This window comes from Oncorhynchus nerka, linkage group LG16 (assembly GCF_034236695.1).
Source record: "Oncorhynchus nerka isolate Pitt River linkage group LG16, Oner_Uvic_2.0, whole genome shotgun sequence".
NCBI classification, from domain to species: domain Eukaryota; kingdom Metazoa; phylum Chordata; class Actinopteri; order Salmoniformes; family Salmonidae; genus Oncorhynchus; species Oncorhynchus nerka.
The window spans coordinates 17,460,343-17,477,480 of NC_088411.1; the positions used below are offsets into that span (position 1 = coordinate 17,460,343).

At 42.2% G+C, this 17,138-nt stretch overlaps 1 protein-coding gene across 6 annotated transcripts; it reads left to right on the forward strand.

Annotated features, from left to right (window-relative positions):
* The first annotated feature begins 1,878 nt into the window (after positions 1-1,878).
* wdr45b (WD repeat domain 45B) lies at positions 1,879-16,643 on the forward strand. Of its 6 annotated transcripts, none has more exons than XM_029684887.2 (12): positions 1,879-2,905; positions 3,312-3,456; positions 5,300-5,374; positions 5,615-5,644; positions 6,239-6,340; positions 6,585-6,672; positions 8,572-8,666; positions 8,997-9,187; positions 9,361-9,446; positions 11,017-11,118; positions 11,465-11,586; positions 13,114-16,643. In XM_029684887.2, exons 2-12 carry the CDS (start codon positions 3,435-3,437, stop codon positions 13,218-13,220), a joined length of 1,020 nt encoding a protein of 339 aa, XP_029540747.1. In that variant the 5' UTR covers positions 1,879-2,905; positions 3,312-3,434; the 3' UTR covers positions 13,221-16,643. The 6 variants fall into 6 exon arrangements, with proteins under 6 accessions (XP_029540747.1, XP_029540748.1, XP_029540749.1 ...); XM_029684889.2 differs by lacking the exon at positions 3,312-3,456 and adding an exon at positions 4,077-4,159 and having other exon boundaries at positions 1,881-2,905; XM_029684888.2 differs by lacking the exon at positions 5,615-5,644.
* The last annotated feature ends 495 nt before the right edge of the window (positions 16,644-17,138 follow it).

Here is a 17,138-nt window from a genome sequence, read left to right on the forward strand (position 1 = left end):
AGGACTCTTCTGTATACCACCCCTACCTTGTCACAACAACTGATTGGCTCAAACACATTAAGAAGGAATGAAATTCCACAAATTAACAAGGCACACCTGTTATTTGAAATGCCTTCCAGGTGACTACCTCATGAAGCTAGTTGAGAGAATGCAAAGCTGTCATCAAGGCAAAGGGTGGCTACTTTGAAGAATCTAAAATATGTTTAACACTTCTTTGTTTACTACATGATTCCATATGTGTTATTTCATAGTTTTGATGACTTCACTATTATTAAGCAATTTAGAAAATAGTAAAAATAAAGAAAAACCCTTGAATGAGTAGGTGTGTCCAAACGTTTGACTGGTACTGTATACTACTGTATATATCCTTTCTGATTCTGATTCTCAAGAGGAAAGTTAAAACCCTCAGCCGTGAGGTCACTGAGAAGGACCAACATTGATAAGGGAGGTTGTCTGAAAGGGACTGTCATGCAGGGATTGAACATAAGCATTTTGGGCACTGTCCAGCAGACCAAGATTTAAACTAGCCCGGGTAACATTCAAGTCCTAAATCTGTGGCGTGTGAAAATGTCACTGCTATGTCAGGCTAGTTTGGCAGTTTGTCTACTAGCCCAGTGTGAAAAGTACAGGACTCGGGCTAGCTTAATCCATCCCTGCTGACATGTATAACTGACTTCAAAGGTAATTTGATTAGTCATGCACAACAGATGCACTCGTGGAACAAAACCATTTGTTTTCTATGTCAAAATATTGAGCACACAAGTGCTTTGTGAGCTAGCTAGCCAGCTAGTTAACCTTCGCTCACTGTTCGTGTGGTCAGACTTTTGCCCAGACCCCACATGCTAGCTAGTGAATATTTAACATTAGCTAGTTAGCGCTAATCACTAACGTTAGGCACATTCGCTAGCATGTCACCGCCTGTCAGGGAAGTCCAACGACACCACATGGCACCCCAACTAATGTAGCCAACTAGCTAGCCCACCAGGCAATATTTAGCTAGCTATATCCTGACAAGCGGTACCAGAGTGCCAAGTCTAGGACATAAAGGCTTCTCAACAGTTTTAACCCCCAAGCCATAAGACTCCTGAACAGGTAATCAAATGGCTACCCGGACTATTTGCATTGTGTGCCCCCCTCAAACTCCTCTTTTACACAGACTCTCTGTTTATCATATTCACAGTCACTTTAACTATACATTCATGTACATATGATCTCAATTGGCCCGACCAACCAGTGCTCCCGCACATTGGCTAACCGGGCTATCGGCATTGTGTCCCGCCACCCACCACCCCCTCTTTAACGCTACTGCTACTCTGTTCATCATATATGTATAGTCACTTTAACCATATCTACCTCAATCAGCCTGACTAACCGGTGTCCGTATGTATCCTCGCTACTTTTATGGCCTCACTACTGTATATAGCCTCGCTACTGTTTTTCACGGTCTTCATTTCTTTACTTACTTATTGTTCACCTAATACCTTTTTTGCACCATTGGTTAGAGCCTGTAAGTAAGCATTTCACTGTAAGGTCTACTACACCTGTTGTATTCAGCGCACGTGACAAAAACTTTATTTGATTTGACCTCATAAAAAAGTATGACTACACAAACCGTGAACTAACATTAACTAGCTGACAAAGGACTTGTCAAAATTAAAAAGTCTTTATGCTAGCCTATGCTGATTTTATTTTTACTTGTAAGGATGGTAACGTGTGTTGTACACGTAACTAGTCGGGGGATATCTAGACAATTTTCAAAAGCATCTAGTTAACCACAGATCTTTGACCTAACCAAAATAGCTTGTCAGCAGCTAGCAAACAGGGTTTACCTTCTCCCACAGCTCCAGCAAAGCCTCTCGCTTATCGGAGTTGTGGTTACAATCCGGTACATAGCACAGAACCATTCTTGCTTCTGATCGAAGGAGAGGTTAGTTGCAAAGGAAATTTAAGAAAGTTATAGTAATTTTTAAAAGGCTACGGTAGCTAGCTATGTAATTTAAAAAATGCTAAACAAGAATACACGAGAAATCCACAATATCAATAATTTACATGAGAAACTATAAAGGCTATAATATCGACTCCTAGGTTACTTGCATGGAGAAATGTGGAGGATTTTCCCACCTTGTCAAAGCTTGCGACAGGATGTGTAGTACTTTCTGTATGATAGCCACATTAGCATTTCATTTTTGCGGGTAATTACAGGCAAATATATTGATAAAAGTTACCTTGTCCAGGAGAGATTTGCACAGTTATCAAAACGTCACGCCAGGGTAAGCCTACACAAAACACTGTCCTTATTTTAAGTGTTTCTAAAATCCCCTATGGGAAAAATGAATGGTGGAAAATCGATTGAAACCATTTTCCTGTTTGACCGCTAGATTTTATGGGAATTATGACACCTTCACTGTGGGTCTCTATTACACACTTTAATCTTATTCCATGGATCCCTTGGCCAAAAGTAGTGTAATCTGTTAGTATTATTCACTTAAAAAAATGAAATGTAAAACATATTTTGAGATTTGACCGCGGACCCCATGCAGTACCCCCACGGACCTCTCCCAACTTTGAGAACCTCTGAAAGCTGACTGCTATCGCAGTGTCTATGGGAGTGCCATCCCCTTAAGCAGACAACGGGTAAAAGGCCTGATTGAACTATCTTCATTTATCCACCATATTTGATGAAACTCCCACTCGATCACTCGGTGCTCTTTTGACCGTCCTGGATGAACCAAGAGCTGTGTTGTTTTTCCTAACTGGCTCTGGCACAGGAGAAATGGTAGCTAGCTAGCAGTCTGTGAAAATTTGGCTAACGCACGACTGTGATTATCTGATCGAATAATGAATTTACTACCATCAAACGCACATGGGAACGGACTACTGTACGCGGGATTCAACCAGGATCATGGTGAGAAATTGTTTCTTCATCGAAATCTTCTTTGGTTGCCAGTTCTGTCGTCGATGCTATGCTAACGACGTTTTGAGGCCGGGCTGTAAATGCTGCATTCATAACCAAGTGGGAAGGTGGATATTACCAGTTGTGACGTCGTAAAGCAAGCTAGATCTACTTTAAAACATTTTTAACCTTTATTTAACTAGGCAAGTCAGTTAAGAACAAATGATTATTTACAATGACGCTCAACCCCGGCCAAATCCTAACGTCACTGGGCCAATTGTGCGCCGCCCTATGTCCCATAGGCCGGTTGTGATACAGAATGGAATCGAACCAGGGTCTGTAGTGATGCCTCTAGCACTAATATGCGCCATTCAGGGTTCCCTAAAGCTAACTAATTTCATTTAACTTCACATTCCAGCTCAGGATTCATCCATACTACGACAGTGGATATTGCACCTCCGCCTGCCGCTATCTAGCAGGCTTGTAACTGCCTGTACATGTCGCACATGGCTAGTCGAATGTCGAACTCTTCATTGAGACAATGCTAAAATTTAAATTCTTGGGTGAGTCAGTGCCACATTTTCATTTGTGCCTAAATACAAATTAAAGAAAAGTTATCTTGCAAGTTCAGCAGGCTATGGTGTGAAATAGGCATTTAGAAGCACTGTCTTTATTTTATTACTTATCGCTACTGCCATCTTTGTATTTATAATGATCCCCATTAGTTTCTGCCAAGGCAAAAACTATATTTAATGATGATGCAATCTTTGCAAGAGGGAGGGAATCTAATTAATTGCTCCTCAACTCGCAGCTCAGTCATTTCATTCAGTGAAATTGGAGTTAGCAATGAGTTAGCCTGCCCTGGAGCAGGTTTGTTTACCTGGCTAAAAGGTGAGCCACTTTCGTATGGCCGGTTATCCCGAGTTGACCAAATTTACCTCGCCAGCTCCTCAAACCTGCTTCCTGGATAACACTCTGTTGGATGCATTCACGTGCTTTGACTCGTTAATAAACTCAGATTTGCTAATTGCCAACAATCTGTGTCAACCATAAACTAAAAGGACAGCTGTCATGCTTGTAAACTTATTATATGTTCAAAACCCGTAATAATATATTGCTTTTTATAAATAATGTTTTATTTAACCTGCCAAAAATGCTGTACTCAAAATAATTTCTCCGCTAGGTAAGGTCAGCATGTGGAGCTCAGCGATGATAGACGAGTTTCCCACTAGTAGGAGGGACAATTTGGGGTGTCAGTCGTATGTGGTAAATACTTCCTTCCCACTTGGTTATGAACGCAGCATTACACCCAGCCTAGGCTAGTTAGTTATGTCTAGCTAACGTTAGCAATATTCAGTTGTTGTGAAATACAAGTGATTGGATTGTCATTTGAGCAAACTAAATGGTATTACTTGTAACTCTGATCTTTAATCACATTAAGAGCTAAATATCATGGATATGTTGGGCTCTCACGTTTTAGATTTTAATAATACGCTAGCATCAGCTAACAACGTAACGTTAGCTAGCCGGAAATACAGCTGTGGGGGGGTTCTACTGTTCCACAAGATAGCGCTAATGTTGTGGCTAACGTCAAATAAACAAATATTAATTTACAGTTAACAGTAGCTATACGCTTGCAGATTTGTCGTTAGCTAGCTAGCTATTGTAGCTACATATTTAACGTTATATGGAACAAATCATGGTTATAACAAATATAGAACTGCCCCCTTTATCTGTGGTTAGAACTTTATTTTTGACAACTTCTAAGATACTACTAAATAGTTTACTGTACATCAAAAGCTAGCTCAAGCTGTGAGTATGATGATCCATTGTTTAGTTAGTGAGTGTAGCCCTAGAATTGGCAGGGGAAAGACTAATTATGTTTTACACATCAACCTTGGTCAAGTGCACAATATACCTTCCTTTTTAAACTCATAACATATACATAATTTTAGATGCAGAATCAGATAGATAGTACAATTTCATATCAGTCTAGGCAGACAGACATGTGACAGGTACAAGCTTGGTACCAGTGTGTGTGGGTCGGTGTAGGAGTGGGTGGGGTGGCCCTAGTCAGCTTTTCTTCCCAGAGCAGTGAATGAATGGGTCTCCCTCCAAACAAAGCAATGACTGTTAGCTAATATTCCAACACTGCTCAATGATCACTGTGTGCTCATTCCTCGCAGGCAACTTCAGGTTACCGGAGTCGTAAGACATGCTCCAAATCTGATAGGAAAGAGAGAGAACCTGACTGGAAGCATAGACTGTCCATAGTTTATCTCCCTCATAATCATGATGTCTTTGAAGTTGGATAAATATCGTGGTTATTCATTCACTGTGAATTTGGACCTAGCTTTGATCAGGGTTGTTTTAACCATTGGTATTGTCTGTCGGTGCTCCTTCCAGGATGCTTTGCTTGCGGAATGGAGAATGGGTTTAGAGTGTACAACACAGATCCACTCAAAGAGAAAGAAAAACAAGGTAAATACATGTTAAACATTTTCTTTTAAAAATGACTACTGCAAATATGAAACATAAAATCATAATTAGAAGTGTATCAAAAATATCCTTTCTGATAATCATGATTCATCATAATATGCCTTTTTCCACGGTTTACTGTTAATCAAAAGTTCTTGTGTAGCCATTTTGTTGATATGTAAATAAACTCAATGGGTCACTAGCATTGCTTGCAGTAAATCGAGGCCATTCTGCTGCACACAGGGACACAGCATTGTGACAGCGAGAGCCAAGGTACTTCCTTCCTGCTCCTGATGTTTGTGAGATGAGATGGATCTGTCTGTCTGTGGCTGGGTTGGTGCTCTGGTTGGATGAGGAGGGCTAAATGAGGAAGTTAATCATTTCGCCACTGAGCCCTGCACATGTGACTCCTCACATGACCTGGTCCAAAGTCATAATAGGAAATGGCTTACTGTACTGTAGGGAAAGGATTAGCCTATAGTATAGGCCAGGGATGGCCTAACCTGGTTCTGGTGGGTTGCTGCAGGGTGTGCAGGCTTTTGTTGATATGGGTCTAAATAACACCAGGACTACAGTAATTTTTATTACAGTGATGCATCATGCATGCTGGAAAGGTTTGCTATAATATGCAGATGGAGTGAAGAGTTGTTTGCTATTTAGTAAAACTTTGAGATATTAAAACTATTTAAATTCTCCTTGCCAGGGACGGATCTCTCTCGTCACATTTATAGATCTTATTGGAATAATGGTTTGGATAATTGCGGTGGTTTTTGGGGCGACACCCTTGATTCTCATTGGCTCAGTTTACTTGCCACCCGCCAGATTGACAGCTTAATGGCCAATGAGGTGATTATATGTGTCTTCCAGAGTTCATGGAGGGCGGGGTCGGGCATGTGGAGATGCTGTTCAGGTGTAACTACCTAGCGCTGGTTGGAGGAGGAAAAAAGCCCAAATACCCACCTAACAAAGGTATGGTGGTTACTGTGTGTGTGGTTCTTGTGTTGTACTTTCCGTCACATATGTAATATGAGCATTAGAAATAATATATTTTGGAACCCCCAAAATGATCTCCCAGTGGTAGACTTTTTCCATCACAGTGACCTTTTATCTAGTTATTTCCTTACATTGGTCTGGCACTAGAGACAAACGTCATCATGTCATGTTGGTCTTGTCGGTTGTAATTCCCACCATGTCCTCTGATGTTTTCCTCCAGTGATGATCTGGGATGACCTGAAGAAAAAGACGGTTATAGAAATTGAGTTCTCCACGGAGGTCAAAGCAGTGAAGCTTCGAAGGGACAGGTAGGAACACTCCCCACCCTGTTTCTTCCCTTAATGTGTCTCTATTAGCAGTGAAGCTACGAAGGGACAGGTAGGAACACTCCCCACCCTGTTTCTTCCCTTAATGTGTCTCTATTAGCAGTGAAGCTACGAAGGGACAGGTAGGAACACTCCCCACCCTGTTTCTTCCCTTAATGTGTCTCTATTAGCAGTGAAGCTACGAAGGGACAGGTAGGAACACTCCCCACCCTGTTTCTTCCCTTAATGTGTCTCTATTAGCAGTGAAGCTACGAAGGGACAGGTAGGAACACTCCCCACCCTGTTTCTTCCCTTAATGTGTCTCTATTAGCAGTAAAGCTACGAAGGGACAGGTAGGAACACTCCCACCCTGTTTCTTCCCTTAATGTGTCTCTATTAGCAGTGAAGCTACGAAGGGACAGGTAGGAACACTCCCCACCCTGTTTCTTCCCTTAATGTGTCTCTATTAGCAGTGAAGCTACGAAGGGACAGGTAACAGGAACACTCCCACCCTGTTTCTTCCCTTAATGTGTCTCTATTAGCAGTGAAGCTACGAAGGGACAGGTAGGAACACTCCCACCCTGTTTCTTCCCTTAATGTGTCTCTATTAGCAGTGAAGCTACGAAGGGACAGGTAGGAACACTCCCCACCCTGTTTCTTCCCTTAATGTGTCTCTATTAGCAGTGAAGCTACGAAGGGACAGGTAGGAACACTCCCCACCCTGTTTCTTCCCTTAATGTGTCTCTATTAGCAGTGAAGCTACGAAGGGACAGGTAGGAACACTCCCACCCTGTTTCTTCCCTTAATGTGTCTCTATTAGCAGTGAAGCTACGAAGGGACAGGTAGGAACACTCCCCACCCTGTTTCTTCCCTTAATGTGTCTCTATTAGCAGTGAAGCTACGAAGGGACAGGTAGGAACACTCCCCACCCTGTTTCTTCCCTTAATGTGTCTCATATAGCAGTGAAGCTACGAAGGGACAGGTAGGAACACTCCCCACCCTGTTTCTTCCCTTAATGTGTCTCTATTAGCAGTGAAGCTACGAAGGGACAGGTAGGAACACTCCCCACCCTGTTTCTTCCCTTAATGTGTCTCTATTAGCAGTGAAGCTACGAAGGGACAGGTAGGAACACTCCCCACCCTGTTTCTTCCCTTAATGTGTCTCTATTAGCAGTGAAGCTACGAAGGGACAGGTAGGAACACTCCCACCCTGTTTCTTCCCTTAATGTGTCTCTATTAGCTGTGAAGCTACGAAGGGACAGGTAGGAACACTCCCCACCCTGTTTCTTCCCTTAATGTGTCTCTATTAGCAGTGAAGCTACGAAGGGACAGGTAGGAACACTCCCCACCCTGTTTCTTCCCTTAATGTGTCTCTATTAGCAGTGAAGCTACGAAGGGACAGGTAGGAACACTCCCCACCCTGTTTCTTCCCTTAATGTGTCTCTATCAGCAGTGTTGTGTGCCAGTACAAATGAAGTAAGAAGTTAGTACCACTTTAACTCCCTCTTCAAGCATTTTACCGACCAACCAGGAATGCAATCTTTGTGTTTCACACTGCCGGGATTGATTTCATCATCAATGGCTGCTCCTTCAGGAGGAATTTGACACAATGACACAGCAATCTAGTTGGAAGTATTGTAGTGCACTGTATAGGGAACAGTGGTGTAAAGTACTTAAGTTTTTAAAAAATTATTAAAAGTACTACTTATGTGGTTTATGACTTAAGATGTTCACCTTTTTAGATAACATTAAAGGGAACGTCAGAAGGTAATATGTTGGTGTCAGGAGTAGTGAAATGTTTTCTTACCAATGTTTCCCCATTAGATTGCTGTATGTTAGTGGGCCAGATCTCTCCCTTTTCTCAGTCTTGAGCCTAATGTCTGCATCTCTCTGATGTCCTCAGGATCGTGGTGGTCCTGGACTCTATGATCAAAGTGTTCACGTTCACCCACAACCCTCATCAGCTGCATGTGTTTGAGACCTGCTATAACCCCAAAGGTCAGTACTACTACACAGACAGTCCAGCTACTGTCTACTGCAGCTCTCAGATTCCTAACCAGCCTGCTAGATGCATTAGACACGCCCATCATTTAAGTAAACAAACCATTTTCGCAAGAATGTTAAATGGTTGTAATGTATCCTAGCTTCTTTCTCTCTCTGCTAAATATATTGGACACTCATAATTGATGTAAACACACAACCCTCACAAGAGTGTTACATGGTTGTAATGTGTAGCCATCGACACATTCTCTCTTGCTCTTCTCCTTTCCTCTCTCTCTGTCTCTCTTTTTATGACTGTATCCATAACTCCTCTCCCTCTTCCCCCAGGTCTGTGTGTGCTCTGTCCCAACAGTAACAACTCTCTGCTTGCGTTCCCGGGGACCCACTCTGGGCACGTGCAGATCGTAGACCTTGCCAACACAGAGAAGCCTCCAGTGGACATCCCCGCCCACGAGGGGGCGCTGTGTTGCATCGCCCTCAACCTGCAGGGAACCAGGATAGCCACTGCCTCCGAGAAAGTATTACAACCCCTTTAGAACTACTCATTGGCTTAACCCTTTTAACACTACTCCTGGGCCTAGACAGTGCCTTAGGCTTTTTATATATTGCATTGGTTGTCCTTGTTGCTTGAAGACTAGGGGTGACCAACTCCCAACGCTGTGTCTCGGTGCCTTTGTTTATTTCTCTCCAGGGGACCCTGATCAGAATATTTGACACCATGGCAGGCCACCTGATTCAGGAGTTGAGGCGAGGGTCACAGGCTGCTAACATCTACTGGTGAGAACAACCGACCTGGGCCTTTTCTTCATCTGAAGTTAGATGTGAGAAATGCTCTAAAGCCGGGTGGACACTACACAACTTTCTAAATCCTGACATTAAACAACCTTCTTTCCTTTAGTTTCTTTTTGTGTTGCCAACATAGTGGTGGGCACACTAAACCATGTGGCTTGGCCTTGAGGTTTTCTCGCTACCGCGCTGTCTCGCGAAAACAATGATGTGGTTAGATTTAACGTAGCTACGAATTGTGGCTCAAAGCAGCCTCAAAAACGTTCAGTCAGACATTCACGCTCGCCATACAGAGTTGAAATATCTAGCTAACCTTTTGAATTGAATAACATTGCTTGTGAACTTCAGAGCTGTAACGATTTGACACTTTGGCTTTTATTAAAGGCGAGTACAAATGCGTACTAGTAGTAGTCATCGTTCTGCTTGAGAGTACACATTCTGGGTGATGCAAAACAACGTCATCACCTCACTGGCTTCTTCTCTGGTGAGCTCTCATTGGCTATTGCTGATCACCGCTCTCAAAACGTGTTGTTGCACATCTCACACTACAAGAGCATTGGAGATTTTGTGCAGATAAAATCAAACATCTTCCCACCGCCCAATGCATCTGCCCAACGCATTACCGGGGGCAAACTACCTGCCCTCCAGGACACCTACAGCACCTGATGTCACAGGAAGGCCAAAAAGATCATCAAGGACAACAACCACCCAAGCCACTGCCTGTTCACCCCGCTATCATCCAGAAGGCGAGGTCAGTACAGGTGCATCAAAGCTGGGACCGAGAAATAGCTTCTATTTCAAGGCCATCAGACTGTTAACAGCCATCACTAGCACATTAGAGGCTGCTGCCTATAGGCATAGACTAGAAATCACTGGCCACTTTAAGGAATGGAACAATAGTCACTTTAATATTGTTAACATATCTGCCATTACTCATCTCATATACTGTATTCTATACTATTCTACGGTATCTTAGTCACTTAAATGTTTACACATACTGCATTCTATACTATTCTACTGTATCTTAGTCCATTCCGCTCTGACATTGCTCGTCCATATGTATATGGTCTTAATTCATTCCTACTTAGAGTTGTATGTATTGGGTACATGTGTGTATTGGGTACATGTTGTGTAGTTTGTTAGATATTACTGCACTGTCGGAACTAGAAGCACAAGCAATTCGCTACACCCGCAATAACATCTGCTAATCACGTGTAAGATTTGATTTGACATGTTTGAAAATATAAGGATGTCTGAAACTGTTCAAAGACGAGGTCGGTAGCCCTCAGATTGCGTCTTTGACCCGCTCACATTAAACAAGCATTGATGGCCCAACTAGGCAACGACATGGGGATTTTGTCTCCGATCTCAAACTTGTCTGGGACAGCCAAATCGTGTAGTGTACACCTGGCTTAATGTTTACATTTGAGTCATTTAGCAGACGCTCTGCTCCAGAGTGATTTACAGTTACTGTACCTGTCTTAAGGTTGCTAGGTACGATAACTACATTAAGTAAGTTGCTTGTTATAGTCCTGTTTGGTAACTTATTTCCCCTCCCCAGCATCAATTTCAACCAGGATGCGTCCCTCATCTGTGTGTCTAGTGACCACGGTACAGTCCACATATTCGCTGCAGAGGACCCCAAGAGGAACAAACAGTCCAGGTCGGTCTGAGACAAACATTTAACCTTTCTCTGCACTGTCAACTTGATCTCTTAACCGAAGTCCAAATTCTGCAACATTGATTAAAAGTGTATGTAGTGCCTTGTTGCACATGTGGTCAGAGATGAGTGGCAGTGGTGATGAAGCTCTTTTTGAGAGAGGTCTTATTGACTGTTCAAGGATATACACCCTGTTCTTTGGAGGAATAACTTAAAAGTGAGCACATTGTTTTTCAAATGTTAATCTTTAAACCAGCCACCATTCCAAACCCATTCTCCAATCCTTACCAGTGCTTCCTGTAATTCCAAACCCATCCCGGAATCATTTGTTGTTTCCTATTATTCTTAGCCTAGCCTCGGCCAGTTTCCTTCCTAAGTACTTCAGCTCCAAGTGGAGCTTCTCCAAGTTCCAGGTTCCATCAAACTCGCCGTGTGTGTGTTCCTTCGGAACAGAACCCAACTCTGTCATAGGTGAGTAATGAGTGTGTGTGTGTGTGAGGTAGTATCTCTCTCGGAGTACTTGTTTGTGTTGGCATACCTCTGGAACAGAGCCCAGTGCAGTCATGAGCTATACATACTCCAGCTACTTCCTGCCCAGTGTTTATAGACGGATTCGGAGTGACATTTCTTCCATATTGACACATACAGTACCAGTCAAAGGTTTGGACACACCTACTCATTCCAGGGTTTTGCTTGATTTGGACTATTTTCTGCATTGTAGAATAGTAGTGAAGACATCAAAACTATGAAATAACATAGTAACCAAACAAAAGTGTTAAACTAATCCAAATCACCCTAGCCACCCTTTGCCTTGACAGTTTTGCACACTCTTTGCATTTTCTCAACCAGCTTCATGAGGTAGTCACCTGGAATGCATTTGAATTAACAGGTGTGCGTTGATTTGTGGAATTTCTTAATGCGTTTCAGCCAATCAGTTGTTGTGACAAGGTAGGGGTGGTATACAGAAGATAGCCCTATTTGGTAAAAGACCACGTCCATATTATGTCAAGAACAACTCAAATAAGCAAAGCGAATCGACAGTCCAATATTACTTTAAGACACGAAGGTCAGTCAATCCAGAAAATGTCTAACTTTGAAAGTTTCTTCAAGTGCAGTCGCAAAAACCATCAAGCGCTATGATGAAACTGGCTCTCATGAGGACCACCACAGGAAAGGAAGACCCAGAGTTACCTCTGCTGCAGAGGATGAGATCATTAGAGTTAACTGCACATCAGATTGCAGCCCAAATAAATGCTTCAGAGTTCAAGTAACAGACACATCTCAACATCAACTGTTCAGAGGAGACTGTGTGAATCAGGCGTTCATGGTCGAATTGCTGCAAAGAAACCACTACTAAAGGACAGCAAAAATAAGAAGAGACTTGCTTGGGACTTTCAACTGTTTTTCGACAGGACAATGACCTAACACACCTCCAGGCTGTGTCAGGGCTATTTGACTAAGAAGGAGAGTGATGGAGTGCTGCATCAGATGACCTGGCCTCTACAATCATCCAACCTCAACCCAATTGAGATAGTTTGGACCGCAGAGTGAAGGAAAAGCAGCCAACAAGTGCTCCGCATATGTGGAAACTCCTGTTGGAAGACCGTTGGAATAGCATTCCAGGTGAAGCTGGTTGAGAGAATGCCAAGACTGTGCAATGCTGTCATCAGGGCAAAGAAAGGGTGGCTATTTAAATATATTTTTTGTTTTTTACACGATTCCATATGTGTTAATTCATAGTTTTGACGTCTTCACTATTATTCTACAATGTAGAAAATAGTAAAAAAGAAAAAAGCTTTTGAATGAGTAAGTGTGTCCAAACTTGACTGGTACTGTATATTATTGTTGACTTGACACCACTTATTTGATTGTTTTATTGTTGACACCATTGACTCATTTTACTGTGTTAAATTTATGGATACTTTTCTATAAAAAGTTTTTATTTGTGAGAATATAGCTGATGTATGGTCTCTTATTGGGACCTCTCTCTCTCCTCAGCCATTTGTGCTGATGGCAGCTACTACAAGTTCCTGTTCAATCAGAAGGGGGAGTGTTCCCGAGATGTCTACGCACAGTTCCTGGAGATGACAGACGAGAAGATCTGACCTTTCACCCTACCACCTCCTGCCAACGGACAGACGTGTACATGGCGGATGGGATTATTTTCTGGAGCAGGAGGACGAGGGGGGATGGACAGAAGGAGATGATGTTTCTGCTCACCCACTGCTGATGAACTCTACGTGAAGCGTCAGAGGGAAGGTGAGAGAGACACCATCTCGGAAACAAGAGGAATGAAAGATGGCCCGAGAGAATTCAGGACTGAGTGCCCTCTGACAACCTACTTAAAGACTCACTGTACAACTAGACAACTACAGCAAGACAGGGGGACGAGAACACTCTAACGGACGTCACCTGGGCCTCCTTGTCCTGCTAGTCCGGGGACGAACGAGGGAGACTTGCTTTTTAAAGATGTCTTCTGTGAAATGTATGATGATCGGGCGGTTATTTTTTAAAGGTGTATAGCGTTGATTCTACTAGGTAGATGCATATAAAACAAATCTTGTCAACTAACACCGCCTAATTTAACTATAGGGAGTGCCTCTGAGCTGAATCGAGAGTAGAGTGTGTGTATATACTCGCATACATACAGTGCATTCAGAAAGTTCAGACCCCTTCACTTTCTATATTTTGTTACGTTACAGCCTTATTCTAAAATTAAATATTTTTTTCCCATATTATAATCTACACACAATACCCCATAATGACAAAGCGAAAAAATTTTTTTTTTTTTTTTTTAGAAATACCTTATTTACATAAGTATTCAGACCCTTTGCTATGAGACTCAATTGAGCTCAGGTGCATGCTGGTTCCATTGATCATCCTTGAGCTGTTTCTACAACTTGATTGGAGTCCACCTGTGGTAAATTCAAATGATTTGGAAAGGCACACACCTGTTTTATATATTGTCCCACAGTTGACAGTGCATGTCAGCAAAAACCAAGCCATGAGGTCGATGGAATTGTTTGTAGAGCTCTGAGACAGGATTGTGTCTGTGATGACACCAAGATTGAACTCTTTGGTCTGAATGAGAAGTGTCACATCTGGATAAAACCAGGCACCATCCCTATGGTGAAGCGTGGTGGTGGCAGCACCATACTGTGGGGATGTTTTTCAGTGGCAGGGACAGGGAGACTAGTCAGGATCGAAGGAAAGATGAACGGAACAAAGTACAGAGAGATCCTTGATGAAAACCTGCTCCAGAGCGCTCAAGACTTCAGACTGGGGAGAAGGTTCACCTTCCAACAGGACAATGACCCTAAGCACACAGACAAGACAACACAGAATTGGCTTCAGGACAAGTCTCAATGTCGTTGAGTGGCCCAGCCAGAGCCTGACTTGAACCTGATCGAACATCTCTGGAGAGACCTGAAAATAACGGTGCAGCGACGCTCCCCATCCAACCTGACAGAGCTTGAGGATCTGCTGAGAAGTATGGAAGAAACTCCCCAAATACAGGTGTGCCAAGCTTATAGTCATATGCATGAAGACTCGAGGCTGTAATCGCTGCCAACAAAGTACTAAGTAAAGGGTCTGAATACTTATGTAAATGCGTTTTATTTTTAATACATTTGCAGAATGTGTGTAGATTGAGGGGGAATGATTTAATTCATTTTAGAATAAAGCTGTAACATGTGGATTAAGTCAAGGGTTCTGAATCCTTTTCAAATGCACTGTGTATATATACAAATTGCATGGGTGGGATTTCACAAGGTAAGGCAATTGAGTTGGTCAGATAACTTTGAAATAAATATTTCAATCATCGTACAGTTGAAGAATTGAGTCAGTTTAAAAGTTCCTATTTTGATATGAACTTGATATTAAAAGGCTGAGTATTTACGGTGGTTATCTGGTTAACCTCAGTGATTCCTCTTGGTGAAACACCACCCTGGTAGAGCTAGGTTTAGCTTTTACTCACTGTATAAACACAATGAATACGCCAGACTGAACATATGTAACGTACAGCATAAACTGTACAGAATTAGAAGACATTTTCTGATTAACAAGTGTTATTGTTTCACTCTTCCTGCCATTTTCATGTCGCTGTGTGTGTATGTATGTGCAATGTTCTTTACAGTATGAGTCTACATGAGGATGAGGTGAATTAGTACCTATAAGCGACCCAAAAACACTGATTTTGGGCTAGATTCAATCCGATTGCCCCTATGCGGCTATGTACCTTTTTTAAAAGCAAGATTTCCGTGTTCGCAGAGACTGCATTCATGGTAAACGCTGCATATGTCGGCTCAATCGGAAATGAATGTCAATCACGCTATAATGCAGCTCTTCCGTGGTCCGGATTGAATCTAGGCCCAAGTACTTTGATTAGGATGAAAACTCAATGTAAAGCTCAAACTTGATCAGTCTCCGGATGAGAATTTGAATAACGTACATCTTCTTAACGGATCCTCACAGACAAGCTTAATTCGTTCGGGTTTATCATACATCCGTTCATGAATTAATACAACCGTTTTCCCAGAGCCAAAGCCTTCCCAAGTCATTGTGTGAACTGATGAACTGTTCTGTCATGATCACAGTGAATAGAAAATACAGTTTCCACCCCCTGTGCTTACATAAAAAAAATGCTTTCAAGATTAAGGGATTGATTCAATCAGATCCGCTTTAGTCGACATCCGCATAGTGGTTGTTTTGGCATTGGGACTGCGATAGAGCTGTCAAATCCACAAGCGTCTCCTGCCATTATACTTAAAGCAGAAATTAACATTGGCTGCATTGTTTAAAAGTGGAATGTAAAATATGCCTCGATTAGGATGATAGAAATCCTCATTATTTAGTTTTCAATTTGAGCGTGTATAGCCTACACTTTCCTGTTCTGAACTTTTAACGTGAATGGAACGGTGGGCTTCGTGTCAATGATCGTAAGAGCAGCTGCTCAAAGTTGACGGTTCCAACTCAGCTCCACTGTCAAAACATCTGCTATGCGGGTGTCTGCTATCACAGGTTGACGCTTGATCTGATTGAATCTATGCCTAAGATTCAATCTGATTTAAACCAAAATCCACCTTCTTTGTGTGACAATGTACACCCATTCCTTTCTGGTGAGGTTTAGTTGGCTGGTGTAGTTTGCCCATGAAGAGAACTCTTCTGCTTGTTCACTATGGTCAGCTTAAGCAAATTTCTAGCATAAATTCTGATCTTCATACGACTCAATGTGTGGATCTACATGCAGTATTAACTTTAGAACCCATCTTATGTTTGTCACAGCATCGGCTCATGTGCATGACCTTACAATGCTGTGCTACAATGTATTGTTTAGTGTATTTGTCATTTGTTCCGTTAAATCTGAACTTTGTACCAACGTTCATTTCTCTGTGTTCAATGGGAACCACTGAATGCATTTCATGTGTTGCTTCCTGCTCTGATTGTGCAAGTGGAATTCACTCACTACATGATTGTAAAATCCTGCATTTAAATTTGTGAATAAAACATCAGGTAGTGTAGGTGACTTAGTTTGGGAGTCGTGTGATCTGTTTTTGTGTGTGAAGATTACTTTAGAAGGAAACATGCTTGCTCATAAACTCCAAGACAGCTCTTATCCCTTTAAGTGTTTTTTTTTTAAATTTGACCTTTTATTTAACTAGGCAAGTCAGTTAAGAACAAATTATTTTCAATGGCGGCCTAGGAACGACAGTTTACCTTACCTCGAACAGAACTTGCAGAGTTGATCATGCAACCTTTCGGTTACTAGTCCAACGCTCTAACCACTAGGCTACCTTCCACCCTGTGTTTACAGCTCTAAAGTAGTACTATAGTAAAGGATATGGTTTTCAGGCAGTTAAAATGTCAGCATATGGACATAAGTGGTCCAGTTGGTTCTGTTATCCATTACATGAGAGCTCCATGTGGGGGAAGTTTGTTGCCAGATCCAAATGGCTCCCTATACGGTGCACTACTCTAAACCAAGGCTATAGACTCTTGTCAAAAGTAGTGCACTATATAATGAA